The following is a 12,770-nucleotide window of genomic DNA, read 5'->3' on the forward strand; positions in this document are numbered from 1 at the left end:
GAAGGGAGGGAAAGATTTGACCACCCACCCAGTCTGCTCTAAAGGCACAGTGAAAACACAGCCAGCACTCCCCCTGAAAATCTCTCATTTTCACTCATTTCAAGCTAGCAGTTGTGGTTCTACGTAGCTTGACTACCCTGTGATATATAGATTAAAATGTAATTATTAAAAGTCTCTGAATATTCAAACCTTGCCCAGCTCTCACATCCACAAAATTATTAACTTTATTCTGGGGGAGAGAAATGAAAGTTTATATAAATTCATTTCACATTTTAAGAGGTCTGCAGTATTGCAAAGTTGTGATTGAGAGGTTATGTTGGGGGAGGGGGGCGATGACAACTTCCTCATTGGCTCAAGGGGGCGATTCGTTCAAAAAGGTTAAGAACCACTGTTCTAGTACAATCTCCTGCCCAAGGCAGGAGACCTCATACCATCCTGGACAAATGATTGTCCAATCTTTTCTTGGAAACCTTCAGTGATGGGAACACTCACAATTTCTGGAGGCAAGCTGTTCCACTAGTTATTGTTCTATCACCATTTTTGGCCGCCACAGCACACTGCTGGCTCATACTTTAGTGATGGTCCACTTTCACAATTACTACTGTTGAACCAGATAACCATATATTTTATACCCATGCATTTAATTTTTCCTAAGTGAAGATTCTTATTTTTCTCACTTCTGACCTGCATCTTGGTGGCTAGAGCCCAATGCTCAAGTCTGTAAGATTCCTCTGAATATTACTTGATTTATGTTTTAGCATACTATTCCTTGTTACTATTTTGGTCATTGTATTTTCATTCTGTACCTAGTTTTAAATACATATATTCTGTAAACTACTAGAGACTGGTCAAGTAATCAGATAAATTTTATATCTAAATAAAATTAATAAATCCTTGACCTATTCTGACTATCAATAAACATTTGCTGGAATATTTGACTAATTTCTGGGATTAGTTAATGGAATAGAGAAGTAGCTGCATGCCATCTAGGGGAATTAAATTTGTGGAAGTCTGAAGCCATGAGAAAGACATTTTTTTTCCTCTATAATTTTTTTTAAAAAATGCAATGCATGTTTACAGAGAAGCCTTACTATTTAATATAAACATTACTTAGTACTACTCTTAAGTAAAGACCATAAACTGCACCAAAACAAGTATGTCTATTTATGTATGTATTTATTTATTAATGATTAAAGAGTTACAATCAATGCATTCTGGATATCTACTTTTATATTTAGTTTTTGATTATTTAATAGGGGAGAAAATAGTTGAAATACAAATTTTCTAGCAATTCATAAAAAATAAAAGAAAAAAATACTTTATTCAGAACTTAAGTTTCCTGCAATCATTACAAAATTACCACATACTTGGATATGAGTAGTGGTGTGAAGTAGTTGGGTCTGAAGCAGCAAATGGTCCTTTGAATCCAAATACTGTATATCCTTAGATATGAGTGCTTTAAAACAACTGGGTAAATAATTATTTAGTAGTACTTCATAGTAAGTATGCACTGCATGAAAAAAATTCTCTAAGTGGTTTATATTAGGGGTCCCCAACCCGCGGTCCATGGACCAGTACCGGGCCATGACATGCCAGCAACCGGGCCGCAAAAAGAAGCAAAGCCCTATCCATGAGATGCAGGCAGCACACAAAACCACGCACCCTCCGGTCCGTGGAAAAACTTCTTTCCACGGAACCGGTCCCTGTTGCCCAAAAGGTTGGGGACCTCTGGTTTATATGATCTTAAAGACAAGGGGTAAATATCAGATATAAGTATGCAAAGGTAAACCTCAGAAAGTTGTGGAACTATCATAATACTGTATTCCCATCTTATCCTGAAGAAATGAGCCAGAAAAATACTATGAATTGTGAAACCAAAAGTTCAGAAAAAAAATTACATGTTAATCTCCCTTGTCAATACTTCCCTATGTTATTCACTACATTAATTGAAAATTAATTCACTACCATAAAGACAAAAGCAGAATAATGTGCACAATTCATGCTTCTGGGAACAAGCACAACCACTACTCCAATACCTTATGTAGTAATGTGAAATTTGATGATTGTGAGAAAAATCAAAGCACCTAAAACCATACTACAAAAAATTCTGGTTACAAATCTAATTACTTTTGAAGTAGATTTACAAGAAATACTAATAAATTATTGCCTTTATATTTTTACTTACACTTTGAGACCAGGGGAATCCTCTGTGTAAAATCTCCACATTCCTCCAGTACCAGCAGAAGTTGAACGACCTGCATTCCTTGTTCCACAGCTCGCATTTTTCCTACAAACAAAACCAAAAATTAAAATATATCAAGAGTAACCAAGCATGCAACTTTTATATACACTACATGCTTTGCTTTTGTATCAATTTTATAACTGAAAAAACACAATTACAAGATTTTACGAAGCACTGCCTTGTATCAAACCTAGATAGGAAAACTGCCTTATTGAACTACAATTCATAGCATAGTTCCTCACTGATCATGCTAGTAATTAATGGGAATTATACTTCAGCAGTTTTAAGAGAAATTCAGATCTACCATTTCTATCTTCTAGTCACTTATTATTTACATTTTTCTTTTATTCCGCTTTTATTTTATAAGTAATTCAAGGCAGTGAACATGTGTGATATTCCTCCCCCAAAACAACCCTGTGAAGTGAGTGAGGCTGAGAGAAAGAGACTGGCCGAAAGTCACCCAACTATTTTTCTGCCTAAGATGGGACTACAACTCATAGTCTCCTGGTTTCTAGGTCAATACCTCAATCATTATATCAAAGTGATGTACACCAAAACTATGATATGCACAGCAGAAAGTTAAGTGTTAGAGATGTTTACAAACAAAGACTGTAGTTTCTAAATCTCTCCAACTTAAATTATTAGAGATATAACTACAAGGAAATATCCCGTTGATATGGAAATAAATGAAACAATGAATAGTTTCTCCACTTTCCATGATAATCTTTCTGGCACTTAAAATCCAGTCGATCATTAATGGCATCAGAGTTATCGAAAAGTGCAATTCTTTGCTATTATCTATAGTTCGTTCGGATGTTTATTGCCTAGTTCTGGTGACTGTACAGTGGGCTGTACTTTATATATGCACTTACGTAACTGTAATTTAAAACGAATGAAAAGTAAGTAGTGATCCATTATGAGTCGTTTCTATTACAGCACCGCTATTAATTTAACGATCAATAAACTCTTTATCTTCCTACCTCTGTCGCACTGTGGATCCCGTCGCACGTGGGGCTACTGCTTTGCTAGGGGAGCGACTAGAGGCACCCACACTGGTGGCGCTAGGATTGGGACCCGGCTGAAAATTAAAGAAAGATAATTAAATGTAGATTCTTAGATATATACGCATACCCAATGTCTCGTTACAAACCATCCTTTTGTTGTTCCTTTCGCTTACCATAGCAAAGGTTCCACACACAGCACAAACCCCTTGAATTCACAGGACACGTCTCCGTCTGAAGAGAGGACCTGGTTTCTTTTGACGCAACAGGTCCCCTTTCGAATCAGGAGACTACTTCACTGCCCGACTGGAATTCTTCTCATAACCAAGAAAATAATCCGACTAGATCAACCTTTCTTTCTTTCAACAAAAGCAGTTAAGCTAAATTTTAATTTATTCCTGACAGTTCCTTCCTAATTATATTGTGTGAAAGTGAAAAGGAGCAGGCAGTGCTTTAGGCTCTATTTCAGAGGAAAAAACCTAAAGCTGAGTTGGCTATTTGAATGATCCGGATATGTTTGTTGTAGCCATGCCCTGTACTGCGGAAACTTGAAGCAACGGACGTCATCATGGCCGCTCCGGAGCTTAAAACAAATGAGGAGCAGCAAAAGGGACCGTCCGTTTTTTTTCTGCACCCAGATCTCGGCATCGGTGGGGCAGAGAGGCTGATAATAGATGCAGCTCTAGCTCTCCGCGCACGAGGCTGTCGCGTGCAAATTTGGACCCCGCGCTATGATTCCTCGCGGTGCTTCTCCGAAACGGTTCAACTAGACATAAGAATAGCGGGCGACTGGTTGCCGCGAAACATTTTCGGAAGAGGCCACGCGCTCTGTGCCGTACTACGCATGATATGGCTGGCTTTGCACGTGCTGCTGCTTAGTGGAGAGGAGTTTGATGTCTTTGTTTGTGACCAGGTGTGTTGAGCGCTCGGATAGCCTGTTCCTAAACTTATTTTCCCCCTAACATTACATTCTGAAAATACCGATTTTATAGAAAATCTTTAAATACGCACCAAGTCACGATATATTTAAAAGGCCACACAATTATTTCTATGCCCTTTTCTCCCGATAATTCTCTGTAATTAAGATCAGTATTTAAGAGAGCGCAAGGAACAGGTATTTATTTTTCTATTTTGACTTCTTAGGCCAGTCAAATGTAACGCGGGCCTACCGCCCTTCCTCTCTCACATTGTAAACAATTTTATGTTTACTATTTTAGAACTATTCATATTCCACGTTAAGAGAATGTCACCCATTTAAGGAAGTGGTATGCTTTTGAATATTTGTTTTTTTAGCTTCACCTGCAATGTGAGACTGCTGTTCATTCCTGGAGGATCTAGAAAATATTACATTATTACAATATAATATATTATTTTAGAATATTATTCCATGTTTTGCATCTTCATATATTTAAGAGCCTATTATAGCCTCCATAGCTTGATATCTGTTCAGATATTTTATAAGTGATCTATCCATACTCTTTTTTTTTTTTCAAAAGTTCTCTCACTCTTTCCTTCCCCTGATATTCAAGTTGCCATTGATTGGTCTTTTTCCAGTTTGGTTCCTTGTTAAAGTATGGTGTTCAAAATCCTATTGTCGTTCTATAGTCAGTGGCCCATACAATTTTAATTTGCTGATAGGTGATGATTGTATAATTCTATACCTTACTGTATTGTGTCAAATATGTCACCATAGCAGAGGTAAAATTGTTAAGAGAGTATTTTCTCTTGATTAAAGCCTATTCAGTATTATAGAACTAGCTACTTTTAAACTGTCTTTTTTTTTTAAAAAAAAAAAAAACTATCTCTCTGGGTATATCTGTGAGGAGATGTGTCTATAAATCATTTTTATCTTTTTGGAAAGGAATACCTAATTGGGCATCCAGGATGGGACAATTACTTTCAAAAGTAATTCAATACATCCCTGATCTTTGAGGTATTTTACTAGGCCCTAAAAAAACAATTGCTCAATCATGGAGTATAAAATAACCAAGAAGATTCTTTCTATCCTTCATTTCATAAAATATACTTTTTTCAACTGAGGGGAAGAATGGTTCTCAGATATTGCCACATGCATCATACCAGAATATTGGCCACTTGCATCTTATGCAGAATTTTCTCCAAAATTGATATGTTGGTATATCAACATTAGACAATAAATGCTTGGGGGGAGGTGTTATTTAGATAAATGATATGTCTCAAATAAACAAAGGAGACTAGCTGAGATTTTCTCTCACTTCAGAAACAACAAATTACCGAAAAAATTATATTCTTTGGATTGCTAATATTAGCTGGCATTCTTGAGAAAAATAAATGAATAATAACAATTTTGAATTAAATATCACTGAGAAGATGATCAAAATGGAAATCTTTTGAAAATTTAACATAAGAAAATGCAGCACTAAATACAAAATCTTAATTATTTTTTTAACACATTAACTTTCATCATAATACACTTTTTTCCACTTTTTTCTTCTTCTTCTAGGTATCTGCATGCATTCCAATACTACGTCTAGCTCGGAGCCATAAAAAGATTTTGTTCTACTGTCACTTTCCTGATCAACTTTTAACTAAGAGGAAATCATTGCTTAAACGCATCTACAGAGCTCCACTAGATTGGTTAGAAGAATATACAACTGGCATGGCTGATTGTATTCTTGTCAATAGTTACTTCACAGCAAATATTTTCAAACGCACCTTCAAATCCTTGTGTCACATGAATCCAGAGGTCCTTTATCCCTCTTTGAATGTCAATATTTTTGATACTGCTATTTCTGCAAATATTGCTAATATAGTTCCTAATGGAAACAAGAAATTCTTGTTTCTTTCCATCAATAGATATGAAAGAAAGAAAAATTTAGTTTTGGCTTTGAAATCATTACATGATCTTCGTGGTAGACTTGATACTCAAAGCTGGAGTGAAGTTCATCTGGTTTTAGCTGGTGGTTATGATGAGGATGTTAATGAAAATGTGGAATATTTTGCTGAATTAAAAGCACTCGCTACCAAACTTCAGGTTGAAGAGCATATCACATTTCTGCGATCATTCTCTGATGAGCAGAAAGTAGCTCTTCTTAGTAATTCCATATGTGTCCTATACACACCAAGTAATGAACACTTTGGTATAGTTCCCTTAGAAGCTATGTACATGAAGTGCCCAGTTATTGCTGTAAATTCAGGAGGACCTGTGGAATCAGTTGTAAACAATCAGACAGGTTTTCTGTGCAATCCTCTTCCAACCCAGTTTTCAGAAGCCATGGAGAAATTTATAAAAGATCCTAATTTAAAGAGGACAATGGGAGTTGCTGGAAGAATCAGAGTTTTGGAAAAGTTTTCATCAGGAGCATTCACTGAAAAGCTGTATCAGCATATCCTTAATACAGTGAAATAAATTCCTATTGTGTAGTTTATTGGTTGGAAATGCTTAGTTTTACCCACATTCATTGGCATGTACTAATTGCTGCTGATTGGAAATCTTTATATGTGATTTAAAGCTGGGTCCAAGCATGTAATGAAAATATTTGAAATTGTCCTGAGACATTTTGCATATTCATTTGAAACCTGAAAAATTAAACCTTTATTCCTAACAAAGTTATTGCTACTGTTATTATTCGTACTACCACTTCTGGAGATTACTCTTGAAACTGGTATGAAAAAAACTGTTCATGGATTTCAGATATGTCACATTCATGGATTTCAGTGATGTTATGTTCAATAATCAGTTACTGTTTATGATATATACACGCACATACACAACATTCTACATACACAACATTGTAGTTAATTTGCATTTTTTTCCTTAACATGATTCAGCAATTTAAATGACATTTTAAAAAATAATTTTTGTATTAAAAAAAAATTTCTCCTGATTTGAGAAGTTCAAAACTGAAAGGACAGGAAAATTATTTCCCTAAATTTTTGAAATTATACTTTCTTCTTTTAAACTTATCTTTAAAATTAATGTTTTAAACTTTAATGTTTTCTTTTTTAATGTTTTATGTAATATTTGAAGATAATATTAGATAATTCATATCCAATTTTTGATCAAGAGATTTTTTTATTGAATTGTAAAAATATATCTGGTTAACACCATCAAAATTAATTTCACAGTAAAGGAGCCCTCATTTTAACAATGATGCTTTTTTCCTTGAAATTTTGAGTGTTCAATCTCTATAACTGCATATTGAAATTTTATATCAATTTAATCATATTAATACTATATCACCAGCAAATAATTTCAATTTATGCTCTTGTGAAACTAGTTTAATTCTTCATATTCTGTATTATTGACACATTTGAATCACCAAAAGTTCTAATGTTAAAAGTACAAAAGGGGAGAAAGGTCCTTTAATATAATTCATACCTTCAGCATAAATGACTGAGGCAAGTCTGTTTCTCACTTTTCTTTTTTCTTTGCAAAATGAAAATACTTTTTAAAAGAATAATAAATTGAGATAGACAGCAGATTTAAGGCTTTTGAGGGATTGGGGAATATTGTATCAGTCAACCAGTTAAAATTGACTGACCCCAAGATAGGTGAGGAACTTATTCTTACTATGAAAAATGTGCACTACAAGATAAAGAGGCTTAGAACTGCACCCCAAGAGGTTCTGTATGCACCTGCTCTGTTAGGATTTCATTAGTGTGCCACTTATGCATCCTATGGTACTATTATACAGAAATAAAACTTAGGTAATAATAATTACAAGTTGTTCTTCAGAACAGAAGAATGCCAGGATTACAGCACTGCTAGACCTATATTCTGATGAAAACGGAGGAAGAATCAGGATTATTTAGGGATAATGGTGGAGGTGATTCCAGTAATGGTGTAACTAGTGACACCACTCTGGCTGAAACAATTCCAGCGATCTCCCACAATGCCTTACCTGCACCTACTCTAGCTCTGAAATCCAACTTCCCATTATTAAGCAGAGGTCTAAGAAAGTTTAAACAATAAGAAAAACTTGTGTGAGATCTTCCAAGAGGAGACATGCCAAAAAATGAGCCCACTGAAGAGAAACTGCCACAGTTATGCATTGGGTGGAGATTCAGCCCAGCTGATTTATTGGGAGCAGAAGCTAAAACAATTTTTCAAGACTTAGTTCAATTTGTTGGGTTGTGTGAAGAACTCTGGAGTCCACCTCATATTGTTCCTTGTCTTTTCCCTTGGATGTGGCTGTTGGATTGCTGATGTCAACCTGTGCTAAGCCTGTATCTAGTTTTATAGTTGCCCTCTTAAAATACTGCTAAAAAGAATTATTCTAAAAGTTCTGCCAGAACTAGCATAGCCCTGAACCATGGCAGACATCCAACTTGCAATCTTGTTGGCTAGCAACCATCAGTGCAGAGCGAAGGGCTCTAGCTATTCCCTGGCTCATTCCCATCAGGGAACAGACAAAATTATTACATAATCTGATGTAACGGAGCTGGAATTGCAGAAATTTCAGCTGGAAACACTGCTTTAGCATCTGGATAAAAAGAAGCAATATTTTATCCTTTAAATTTTCCCATGGGCTCTCTCTTCAAATCAAATCATTTGATAGCCACAAATTAAGACGCTTTTACCAAAGAATGGGAAGGAATCTGGGGGAAGCTTGAGCTGGAGAGAAGATGGATGAAAGTGGGGAGGGAGCCCGGATAACAGGAACCAGAGGAGTCAGACCAGAATAATCCAGCCACCAAGGACACCTGGCCTGGGAATGAATCAGAATAGAGCTGGAAGGGACCTTGGAGGTCTTCTAGTCCAGACCCCTGCTCAAGTAGGAGACCCTATACCATTTCAAACAAGTGACTGTCCAGTCTCTTCTTAAAAACTTCTAGTGATGAAACACCCACAACATCTGAAGGCAAGGTGTTCCACTGGTTAATTGTCCTCACTGTTAGGAAGTTTCTCCTTAATTCCAAGTTGCTTCTCTCTTTGATTAGTTTCCATCCACTGTTTCTTGTCCTGCCCTCTGGTGCTTTGGAAAATAAATTGACCCCCTCCTCCTTGTGGCAGCCTCTCAAATACAGGAATACTGCTATCATCCCCCCTCCCCCATTCCTTCTTTTATCTAGACTGGCCATACCAAATCATGTAGCTGTTCTTCATATGTTTTAGTCTCCAGGCTAAATGGAATATAGAACCGCTTTGAAAAGCACCCAACTTCAAAGCAGTTCCCAAAACATCAAACCGGGAAGCTATTGGACACTGTTGAACTGGTCAAGGGGGGAGAGCCAGGAAAAAAGGAAAAGTGTAACCTTTTGCACAGGAATACTCAGATCTAGCTTCAATTTCACTGCAACCATTAATCTCTAATAAAAGAATTTATCACTTCAATCTATCACTTTTTTTTCCTAGGGATCTAAGTGATGCTGGCCTGACACCATCTTTGCCAATTTAGTCAATTTTAAAATCCACTGTTTGATGATTGGTGTCCCGTTTTCCTTCCAGTGTTTAGTGTAAACAATCTTCGCAGATGTCACCATGTAAAGGAATAGCATTCCAAACTGTTTTTCTATTGATTTATCCATAATAGAAGAAATAGAAGAAATACTTCAGGTTTCATTAATATTTGTATTTTAAATATTTTCTGCATTGTCATTATTGTATTTGTCCAATATGATTTAGCATACTTACAAGACCACCACATATGATAAAATGTATCTGGAATTTGATTGCATTTATAACATTTGTTGGAAATACCTTTATACATTTTCACCAGTCTATCTGGAGTGAAATACCAATGGTATATCATTTTATAAAAGTTTTCTTTTTAATTTTAATTCAAAGTACATTTTAAACCATTGGTCCATAATTGTCCCATTAGTAGTAGATTTTAGAGGAACTGGTTAGTCTTCTCAGCCACTCCATTCATGTGATGGGCTGAAGAAAGGATGACCTTGGTATTTTGGAGCTGGGAAAGTGCTTTCCAAAACCTGGTTTGGAACTGTATTCCAGGGCTTTTCAACCTTTTCACCCATTGTACCACTTTTAGGATAAGGCAATATCCGAGTACTACCAGTCGCCCAGCAAGGTATCAAAAACTTGACCAAAAAAAAGAGGAAAAAATGATAAAGTACAGGTAGTCCTCGACTTACAACAATTCGCTTAGTGACTGTTCGAAGTTACAATGGCACTGAAAAAAGCAAATTATGACCATTTTTCACACTTAATGCTGTTGCAGCATCCTCAGGTTCATGTGATTTACATTCAGATGCTTGGCAACTGATTCATACTTATGACGGTCACAGTGTCCCAGGGTCATGTGATCACCTTTTCCAACTTTTTGACAAGCGAAGTCAATGGCCAGGGGGGCATGGCCAGCTCATCACTCAGGTTGCGAGGTGCCTGTGGGGGGTGCGGGTGGGGATGTGGGGGGAATCTGTGAGTCTCTGATGGAGGGGGTGGGACAGGCATGGGCACCTTCCTTTCCTCCCTCTCTCCCATTGTCCCTTCCGCCTTCCCTCCCTCCCTTCCATTGTCCCTCCCTCCCTCCCTTCCTTTCCTTCCTCCTCTCTTTGTCCCATCCTTCCTTCACATTGTCCAGCGCTACGGGAGCGGGGAAGGCATAAAAGAGCTGGAGGAGGCAATTGGAGTTTGGCTGCCACTGCCGCCACCACTGCTGTTTCTGAGCCAGACGGCTGCGCGACGGTGGCTGCTGTGGTTCCTGCCTGCTGCTTCTCCTTGGCTGCTTCCTCTGAAAAGGAGTGGCGGTTGCGCTCGGTGCAGCCGGGAGCCTAGCACAACCGCTGTTCTTCCGCAGGGGGAGGAGAGCACAGGCAGCGGAGGAGCACAAGGGGGGAAAGAGCTGCAGCTGCCGGACTCCCTCTAGTGCGTTGTGTGCGGCCGCAGCTGGAGAAAAGCAATGAGCAGGGAAGCGGCTCATCCATTGCTGCAGCCAGCCCCGAGGATTTAATATTTATTTAATAGTGTACACCCCTGAAACACTCTTCCAGCTGAGCATCAAAAGCTAAAGCGCCTTTCCCTTCCAATCCAATACCTTGGCACCCTGACAGGCAGCAGATCTCCCAACATCGAATCCAATTTTAATTCAGACTCTAACATAATTTACAAATCCATCCAAATCTGGGACTGCCCTGCACCTTTCTGAGCCACAACTAAACCAAACAATTTCTTTTTTTCCCTGCATCCCCTCACAGAAAAAGGGGTTTAATTCCTTCCTCCTGCAGGCAAGTTCCTACTTTATGGGATTTGACAGCCATGTGGGCCGAGAGTTTTCTCAGCCGCCGAGACCAAAAGGTGCCTCCTCTGGACAGGCTTCTTCACCCTCCCCAGAAACACCCCGGCGTTTCCCCGAGCACCCTTATGGAAATCCAGCTTGCTGAGCTTCAGCCAAAGTCAGTTGGGAGCCGCAACCCGAAGCCACGCACAGCCCCAGGCATTTCTTTTACAGGCACGGCGGAGATTTAGCACCAGGCTGGACCCCGGGAGGCTCCTCAGTGCCAAGCCAAAATGCAGCTGCCTCAGCTCCAGCCCCTCCCTGGGTGCAAAGGGGTGCTTTTCGGGCTCCAGCCCCATCGCTGCACTGACCTGTGGGCGAAAACGGGCTTTGCTCTCCAGACAAGAGCCAAGCCCAGCGACCAGAGGGCAGCCATGAGAACGGTGGGAAGAGCGGGCGGGGCCTTGCCGGGGAAGGCCGCCCCATGCCCTCTAATGGTGGTCGGAGCGACAACGCGCAGCTGCCAATCCCACCCTGCTCAGCTTGCCCATTCTTATTCCCCCCTCCCAAAAGGTGGTGCTGTAAACTTTACAGCTTTCTGCAAGCAAGTGAGATTAGCAGGAGCACGAGATCAGTGTTTCTGAGCACGTGCCGATTCACACCCCTGTCTATCTCACTCACTTGCCAGTGCCCACAATCTGCCCGGCCCCCCATCTGCCTGCTTTGCACAGCTCTTCCTGGCCCCCCCGCACCTGCCGTTAACTCTCCCGCCACCATGCAGGGTAAGGTTGGTGCCTCCGCCCCCGCCCAGATGCCCTCGCCTCCCCCAAGCATTTTTTTTACTCACCTGCTTTCAGCTGCACTCCCTTTCTCCTTTTGCTTCTCTGCCTTCGTTTGCTTCTCTGCCTTCGCCACGTGTTTGTGGATAAAAAAGAAAAAAAGTTCTCGCAAGAAGTTAGAACAGGGGTGTCCAAACTTTTTTCAAAGAGGGCCAGATTGGATGAAGTGAACGTGCTGGAGGGCCGAACATTTTTCCAAACATTCTTTGAACCATTACAATTAAACGCAAATAAATTATTTTATGCCTCTTTCCTCTCCCTCTCTTTCCTCTTTCTCTCTCTCTCTCTTTCCTTTCCCTTTCCTCTCCCCTCTCTCTCTTTCCTCTCCCCCTTTCTCTTTCCTCTCTCTCTTTCTCTTTCCTCTTTCTCTCTCTCTTTCCTCTAACTTTCTTTTTCCTCTCTTTCTCCTTTCTTTCCTCTTTTCTTCTCTTTCCTCTTTCCTTCCTTTCTCTTTCCTTTCTCTTTCCTCTCTCTTTCCTTTATTTCTCTTTCCTCTTTCTCTTCTCTTTCCTCTTTCTTTCCTCTCTCT

General features: G+C 39.3%; 2 protein-coding genes across 2 annotated transcripts in view; one reads left to right on the top strand and one right to left on the bottom strand.

Moving 5' to 3' along the window:
* SEC61B (SEC61 translocon beta subunit) overlaps positions 1-3,564 on the bottom strand; it is a 15,360-nt gene extending 11,796 nt beyond the window's left edge. The window contains exons 1-3 of the mRNA XM_015820694.1: positions 3,420-3,564; positions 3,223-3,320; positions 2,186-2,287 (exon numbers count right to left, since the gene is read on the bottom strand). Coding sequence (XP_015676180.1) covers positions 2,186-2,287; positions 3,223-3,320; positions 3,420-3,422 — 203 coding nt within the window. The 5' untranslated portion in view covers positions 3,423-3,564. The remainder of the gene's footprint in view (positions 1-2,185; positions 2,288-3,222; positions 3,321-3,419) is intronic.
* A 193-nt stretch (positions 3,565-3,757) lies between these two features.
* ALG2 (ALG2 alpha-1,3/1,6-mannosyltransferase) lies at positions 3,758-6,831 on the top strand. The gene is made up of 2 exons (XM_015820695.1): positions 3,758-4,156; positions 5,726-6,831. Exons 1-2 carry the CDS (start codon positions 3,812-3,814, stop codon positions 6,629-6,631), a joined length of 1,251 nt encoding a protein of 416 aa, XP_015676181.1. The 5' UTR covers positions 3,758-3,811; the 3' UTR covers positions 6,632-6,831.
* The last annotated feature ends 5,939 nt before the right edge of the window (positions 6,832-12,770 follow it).

This window comes from Protobothrops mucrosquamatus, unplaced genomic scaffold (genome assembly GCF_001527695.2).
Source record: "Protobothrops mucrosquamatus isolate PMUCROS unplaced genomic scaffold, P.Mucros_1.0 scaffold1163, whole genome shotgun sequence".
Classification (NCBI taxonomy): domain Eukaryota; kingdom Metazoa; phylum Chordata; class Lepidosauria; order Squamata; family Viperidae; genus Protobothrops; species Protobothrops mucrosquamatus.